The sequence below is a fragment of the Taudactylus pleione genome, unplaced genomic scaffold (genome assembly GCF_031769625.1).
Source record: "Taudactylus pleione unplaced genomic scaffold, aTauple2 ptg000146l, whole genome shotgun sequence".
Lineage (NCBI taxonomy): Eukaryota > Metazoa > Chordata > Amphibia > Anura > Myobatrachidae > Taudactylus > Taudactylus pleione.
Genome location: NW_028284548.1, coordinates 6477150 through 6485615, shown reverse-complemented (window position 1 = coordinate 6485615; position 8466 = coordinate 6477150). Strand labels below are relative to the sequence as shown.

The window sequence follows — 8466 nt, the reverse complement described above, 5'->3', positions numbered from 1 at the left end:
AAACGAAAACTGAAAATAAGAATAGGGGACACATTAATAATATAAGGAAAGGGCTTGCGCGCACAGTGTATCAAATCATTTCCTTACTGTGCATAAAAAAACCCCAAAGGACTTAATTTTCTGACTTTCTGGAAAAAATATCAAAGGTGGAAACTGAATGGATTTACAGAATAAAAACTCTACACCCAGACGGTTTAAACTTGGAATTTGATCTGGGCTCATTTTTGAAGATATAAAAATAAAAACAATCTTTTAAGACCCCACTAGAATACTAGAATATTAATTTATTAAATACTATATATATATATATATATATATATATATTCATTTACATCTATGTATATTTTATTTTTATTTTTTTATTTATTTATATTTATCTATTTTATAACTTTACATTTATGTCACATTCTTTTTTCAAATAGAATGGATCTGTTATAAAGTATCAGTTAAATTGTGACCAATGAAATTTGTAACATTAAAAGAATGTTTACAAATCCCTGCTACATAATATTTCAGAAAAGATTCATATTTATGAATCATTTTAAAGTCTTTAAAATTAATTTTCACTCAAGATTTCATTAAAAGAGTTTTTTAACATAGTTATTCAGGACTGCTGTTATTTGTAGCCAAATAAAGGTGTGCAAGAGAGGTGGTCCGATCACCTTGAAAAAGTTACATTGTGTAATGAAACGCGTTGGTGAAAGGGCGACATACACGTTTTTAGAATACAAGTGATTTCTAACATCTATTTCTCCCTGTAGTTCCCTGTGTCTGAAAGTTCACCAAGCAGATTAGATCACACAGCAGTGCAGGACTTTGGAAAGACCTAGAGCAGCATACATCGCCAGCTACATCAACACCCAGAAAATGGTAATTAACTCCCAAAGGCGTACTGCAACAATCAGGTCTGCGGCAGCTCAGATGGGTGAAAGGACTGAACACAAACCACGGCACAAGTTAATATCTACAAGCCAAAAACATCAACCCCGGCAGTCATGGAGAAGATAGGCACCGGGAACCCAGGCTGCTTGCTAACAAGGAACGCTCTTTGCAGGGCAAGGTAGGGACAGTTATTCCATCATACTGTGCCATTTCAACAGGATAAATAATCACCATACATTCCACTAAGGGGCAATAAACATCTATACTGTTTGCATTTTATATGTCCATTTTTTTCTGAACATATCCATACAGATCCGCACTTTGATTTTTTATATATATATATATATATATATATATATATACATATATAAATTTGCAGAAAATGGGGTGCACTCACCAGTCTTCCAAGTAAAATCTTTTATTGAGATTTATATCATAACAAGTTTCACAGCATGACACCCCTGGTCCCCGGTCTGCTCCGGTCTGGCGTTCAGCGGAGAGCTGGAGTTTCCAGCACTTGGTGATGACACCATCTCCAAGCGCCGGCTCTGCACCCATGTGCAGTGTGAACGGTGCCAACCCGGGATATTCCTGGGTCAGTGCCACAGTGGGAATGGGGTAAATCCTGTGTCTGACCCGGCTTGGAACAGTGTTCCAGATCCCAGGACAGACTCGGGCTTTTGGTGGAAAATGGGTATAAGACAATAGGTTTGTGATAAGGACTCATTTCCCAAAAAGATAAACATACTGGATAAATGATACAAAATTAGATTTATTTGAAACATCTTCATCATGAAAACTTTATAAACCCATTTTAAATAGTTACAAATCTATTTTTATCACAGAATACTCAAGTAAATATTATCTGATCCTTGTTCTTCAGACAAAAATATTTAATTCAACTTTTTTTTTATTACAAAGTAAAAGCTTTTAAAAATAAAAAAAGAACATGTGAATAACAAGATAACATTGTAGAGCAAAATGCCATGATAAATTTTCCAGTAACAGTTAAAAAATTCTTATATTATTATGTTTAAATATCACCAGTACCAGTGAGGCTCATTTATTGACTGCAAAAAAAGCTCCTTTGCCCAAGAGTGCCTATTTATCTGCTTATTACATTGTCATGTGTTTGTCCACTTTCTGGTCCTTGGAACTGTATCAAGAAACTCAGTCTGTGCCTAGCTTTGTGAGTTTACGGATCAACCTGAATATAAGCATGATGAAAAGAGCAAAACACCAACTCCGACCTATTAACACTTTTGGAAAATCCCTTCATTAACTAAACTACTAAATTGTTTTTCCTAAAACACTGCTTGGTTCAGCCTCATTTATGTCTTAAATGAATCATAACTAAAAGGAAAAATGGTCTTCATTAGATGCATCACTTTTGTGCATTTGCCTGTTTTTATTAATTTTGCTAAAGTTTGCATTACAATTCCCTTTCTATATACTGTAAGTGTAACTGGAATGGACAAAATGCATCATCTCCCCCCACTAAGAAGTGGTGGAATAATCATTTAGTGGGAAGAAAAGGCTGTGCACTCTGTAGCAAAGTGCCCACTCCAACCTCAAAAAATTATTTACATTTCCCATAAAAAGCTAAGTCATGCATTTGTCTGTGCACCTAATACATATTCAACAGCGAAAACCCAGAAACCCACATAACTCTGCGCATCGGATGGTCAAACGTTACACTCTCCACAAACACAGCTATGTTCCAGAAATACATGTGCTTAACCTAAAAATTGGGCACATCTGAGCAAAGGTCTAAGGTTGAGTGTAAGGTTGCATTGTAAGCATGCAGTCATAAATGAGCAATTATATGTTGTACCTTAGTAGTTGCAACACTTTCATGAATCAAGGGGCTCTGGAGCATTTTTTTCATGGCACCCCTAGGCCAAAGTTTTTTATTGAGAAATTCAGCAAAAATTTAGTAAATTGTGCTTATATGTCATCCTTATGTTTAGTTATATGGTGGTGGACAGGGTTGTGCTTCTGTTTGTCCATATATTTTATGTTTGGAGGCCAACAGCACTGGTTGGGCCTATCACTTTGAGCCTAAATAATTTGAATCGTTTCTGGACCACCAAGCCATGGAATCACTTCAAGAGCCCCGTGGCACCCAAGGGTGCCACAGCACATAGTTTGGGAACCACTGTTGTTCCTGCTTTAGGATTACAAATAAATAAGGCAGTCTGCGTGCTTGTTGCTACTCTCATATTCCCTGCTTCATATCAAGATCATACGCCATCACTAACACTGTATATTAGTACAGAAGAATAAACAGAAGTCAACTCTTGCACAAAGTAGTCAACACATATATGTAAAAAAATGTATCTATTAGTGGCAGCATATATTGAAGCATAAGCATAATCGGAATATTTTAATATAGGAGCATACAACATGTCTGAATAAAATATTATATACAGTACCCCATCTCTCCCAAAAGTCTAATATTTCTTAGGGCAGTTACTGTGCATTATGTCTACATCAAAAATAGGATGGGCTTCACTGTTTAGGAGTGTGCCTAATAATTGAGGCATGACCTAAAATGTTCTAATTTTTCAGTGTGGAATGTTGGGAGATACTGTACGTTATTTTAACTTCAATGATCTCTATAGTAGAAAACAAAATAGATGAAGTGAAGGATAAGCTAATGTTTACTTCAACTTGTTGAATAGCTAGATCAACTGTGATCACATCAGTCCAGGAATGGAGGAGTTCTAGGCAGTGGTGGGAGCGGAGCGCAGAAGAGGGACAAGGTCTTTCTTAGACACCCATAAGCAAGCAGAATAGGCCCACAGTTTATATACTCCAATGTATACAAAGCTAAAACTACAAGAAATGTTGCAGAACTTTGTGCATCATCAACTTAACTTGCAGCACTTTTAACCTTTCAGTTCTATACCATACTGTATATACTAATCTTAAAAGTAGAAAATGAACCATTCCATATTTTTTATGATCCCAAAACAGGACCAGCACATAAGGCACATGCATAAAGGCAGATACAAAGGCTTGCCCCATCTGTCTAAATCTATTGCCACTCTCTGCTTTGGAGTGAATGTCCCTAATATGAATAACATTTTACTGAGCTCAAATTTAGTATATTTCAAGAACTGAAACCCAATTTTTATAAATTATGGGACTTTGTATTGGTAATTATCACCACAGACAATAACTCTTCTACATTATTCTCTAGGAATGCATGCTAGCCCTATCTGCAGTTCCCTATCGCACTCACTGAATGAGCTTAACGTCTTATAAATGAACATGAAATGGGTGCATCTGGAGCAGAAACGTAATCTCATAAGCAATATAACCAGTAACTGCAGCAGGCAGAGATGAAGCATTTTGCTGCTTGGAAATAAGTGTATTATCTAATGACCTAACCATTTATGCATGGTAAACAACCAAATAATGATGCTATATGACACATCAGGACAAGCTGTGGGAGTTGCATAGCTCAACAGCAGTTAGAGCAGAAGTATCCTCTCAATTCCTGGTGTTCTGTTAAATGCGTGCAGCTATACATATGTCTTTTTCACTGCAAATAATGTACACAAAATATACACTTTACATTTGCCTATACATATAAGGTAAGGAACTGGCTTTGTTCATGAGATAGCATCTTGGTTGACCAAATAGACCCAAGGATTAAACATGCTTCCTATTCTCTGTATCACAGCTATCGTGGTTATCATTCATCGATTCTCAGTGTCACTTCAGCACTGGGTCCATTAGAGACTGTTTCATCCTTCTCAGGTTTAGGTGAGTTCTCCTCTCCAGAGGTCGGTTTGCTGGCTGCCGCCTCCTTTACATCTGGAATGTTGTTCTCCAGCTCGTTCTGTATCTCCAGTTTGTCTTGATGAATAGATGACTTTACCTGACCATTCTGAGCAGGCAGAGTGCTGGCTATGGTGTCATATAGGAATTGATACTGTTCCTGAAAATGGAAGAAAAAACATATAGCATTTAACATGACCTGGGGTATGTATTTACCACTATGAATACACCTATCAGTAAAATAACTTTTACAATTACTTGTCTAGATCTTGAGTAGTAACTGATGCTAACTGTAATCTAATTTAGCCCTGACATAGCTTTACATAAGTAGCTTTACATAAGTAGAAATGCTCTCTATGGACTGTGGTGTGATGGCTTCACAAAGATGACAATCAGAAAAATCCCTCAAATCAATGATTCCCATAATGTTATCTACTTACTAACCATAGTGACAGATAACATTTGTGTAAGGAATGCATACAGTACAATCATATTAAATTGTGTGACCACTGAGGAGTATGTCACTGCTATATTAATACATGGTAATATATATAGAAAATAAATGTTGAAACTAGGGATGTGCAGGCTCGGATAGGTTCGAGTTTGCACGTGGAGTTCGGATTTTTCCCTCCAAAAAAACGGAACTCAGAAAGAGGCAAAACGTCATCTTACATGGACGAACATCATCATTCCAGGACAAAAGTCCAGGAATGATGATGTTCGTCCATGTAAGATGACGTTTTGCCTCTTTCTGAGTTCCGTTTTTTTGGAGGGAAAAATCCGAACTCCACGTGCAAACTCGAACCTATCCGAGCCTGCACATCCCTAGTTGAAACTATTAGAAACTGATAACCTCTTCCCCATTCTTTAAATCACTGTTTGTACTTATCATATACTTACAAAAGAAGACATCATCCCTGAGCGCTGTCTACGGAGATTTTTCACAGTTTGGAAGACATCAGTGACTCCTTCAACATGGGCACTTTCTATAAGATTCCACAGAGCACAAAACGTCCCTGTCAGCTGAGATCCATCACTGGGGAAAGCAGCAAATAAAGAGATTACTGATGTACTGTAATCTGTTTTTATATACACAGCATTGAAAATCTTAACCTCAGACAACATCTGTGTTCTGTTATGTATATAGATAACTAGACGTGATTCACATTACGTCACACCAACACACATGAAGGTGGACATGTTATAAGATGGGCAAACTCGGTGTAACATGATAGTTCTATGTTATTACTCCAACAGCGAAGCAAAAGGACTTGTGGACTCCTGATGGGAGTATTCATGATGGGGGATCCCTCAATGCTCAGGATAAACTCTACAATCTGAGAACTTATCTAGATTTTGTTTTGCACGATGAGAATATTTAAAAGCTCTTCAGCATTTTATCTCCTGTGATTGTCTCATCCTACAAATGAAAAACTTGTTTGAAGCCTAACAATACCATTATGCTTAGCTAAGACTTAGAATTACCTGCAGTGAACAAGAAGAGGGACTGATTTGTCATGCCTGCTTTGTTCCTTCATGCCTATGGGTGGAATATCCTTTCTCAGCTTCTCAATCATCTCCAGCAGCTCTTTGGTCTCATTGGAGAGATCATCCTCCCACTGTTCATAATGGAACTGAGAGACCTTCCTTACATCTTTCCTCTAAAAGCACAAAGAGATGCTGAGTATTATACCCCTTTCAGACATACAACCCGGGAAATTTCCTGCTCATACCCGGGAATTTCTCCTGTGCAAATTCCCGGGTATTTGGTCGAGACCCCCCTTTCACACTACAGTGTCTACCCGGGAAATTCCCAGGTAGACCCCTTTCAGACAAGAGCAGGGTTTTTCTGCTTACCTGCTTCTTTTCTGCCGTCTGCTCCTCCCAACCAAAAGCCGGCAAATCGTAATGCAGTTTTTTTTTTATTATAATTTTTTTAACATTTATTTTAATTCCCTGGTGGTCCAGCGGGAGTACGGGCGGCCCGCTGTGGCACAGCCGGCCGGTACTGGGGGTGGTGAGCAGCAGCGCTGAGCATCCTATAAGACACTCTGCGCTGTCAGCTCAAACAAAGCAGCAGCGCTGAGTGTCCTACAGGACGCTCTGCGCTGTCAGCTCAAAGCAGCAGCGCTGAGCGTCCTATGGGACGCTCTGCGCTGTCAGCTCAAAGCAGCAGCGCTGAGCGTCCTACAGGACGCTCTGCACTGTCAGCTCAAAGCAGCAGTGCTGAGCGTCCTATAGAACGCTCTGCGCTGTCAGCTACATGTCAAAGCTGCTTGATGCTGCCCGGGAGTAGTAAATTCCCGGGTAGCACCATTCAGACAGAAGCAGGGTAATTTCCCGGGACTTAAGTCCCGGGAAAAACCCTGGTCGATTGCAGGGGCGGCTACCCGGGAACGTGTTCCCGGGTAGATACCTTTCACACAGACATGAGACCCGGGAATTTTGGCCGAGGCAGGCCAAAATCCCGGGAATCTCAGTATGTCTGAAAGGGGTATTATTAATACTGGGTACATGTAACTGTAAGTACTGTTACCTTTACAGTTCAGGTAAATGGAAATAGAAAACGTCTAGCTCCTATAACATTACAATGTGTAACAGGATCAGTATAACAATTGTGTTGATGCTTATTAATCATATCCGCTAAGCATCAGTGCTTTGTTATTTAATCAATAGAATCTTCAAAACACGGGCCGTTGTGGTCACATGACTAACACTATGAAACAGTTTAACTAGGAGGTAAACATCTTTTAAAATGTAAATATGTCAATTATACGAACTTGACATATGTTCTGTCTTATTTGATATATTTATAATAGGATTGCAGAGCAGGTTGAAGGACAATCATACTGTAGATGTCGTCAGATAAGAATTGCAATAGAATAGAAAAGTAGGTTATCTCACCTTGCTACGTCTGATCTCAAAGCAACGTTCAGTATAGGTGCCACGTGAATTCTCATTAGTTAATTCTACTTCAAGATCATCATATGACTGACTTTTCTCTTTCCAGTATGGAGCACAAGAATCTTCCTGCAGAAACACAAATATGGTGGTGCTACGCTCATACATTAGTGCCTCATCACAGTTACAACATGCCAAGAAACTGCTACATAATGACATTATTATTATTTGGAATGTGCCATGGTCATGCACAGTACTGGACAGGTGGGGAACAGCATACAACATTCATCTAGCAGGTACCATACATAAACCACGCAAAACACTACAATCACACTTCAAATGAGACCTTCAGGAATATCTTTTAGAATAGTCAAAATCTAAGAATATCTGTAAATTGCTGCACTGGTACCTTATCCTGTATAGAATCCAACTGAAAGCTATCACCCTCACCTCACCTATAAAGTCCTCAGCTCCCCCCTCCCCTAAATCATATTCATCTACCCTCCCTCCCGTCCTCTCTGCCAATGACCACTGCCTCACCTTTCCACTGCTAACCGTTTTGATCTACTGCCTCCATCTCTTCTGCTGCTCCTCTATTATGGAACTCAGGACCTCATTCAGAGGCGGTCGCACGGAGCGATTGGACGTAGCGAGTGATGTTTTTTTCAACTGCGCATGCGTACACATGGCAGTGCGCATGTGCAAGCCTGTCTTTCCGACTGCAATCCTCTTGCTCGCTAGTCACTACGAGGTCGTACCTGTGATTGACATTTCGTGCCGTTTTTGTGGGTGGTTACAGGGGAAGGTGCTTGTGAACGGGGGTGTGGTGGCGTGAACGCAGGCGTGGTTGACCTTAAAAATGGCGTTTTAAGGGCGTGCATATATTACTGAGCG

At 39.4% G+C, this 8466-nt stretch overlaps 1 protein-coding gene across 1 annotated transcript in view; it reads right to left on the bottom strand.

The window, feature by feature from the left end:
* Positions 1–1839: 1839 nt before the first annotated feature.
* The window catches only part of PTPRC (protein tyrosine phosphatase receptor type C), a 244437-nt gene continuing 237810 nt past the window's right edge, over positions 1840–8466 (bottom strand). The window contains exons 34-37 of the mRNA XM_088474077.1: positions 7576–7701; positions 6157–6332; positions 5572–5707; positions 1840–4831 (exon numbers count right to left, since the gene is read on the bottom strand). Coding sequence (XP_088330203.1) covers positions 4586–4831; positions 5572–5707; positions 6157–6332; positions 7576–7701 — 684 coding nt within the window. The 3' untranslated portion in view covers positions 1840–4585. The remainder of the gene's footprint in view (positions 4832–5571; positions 5708–6156; positions 6333–7575; positions 7702–8466) is intronic.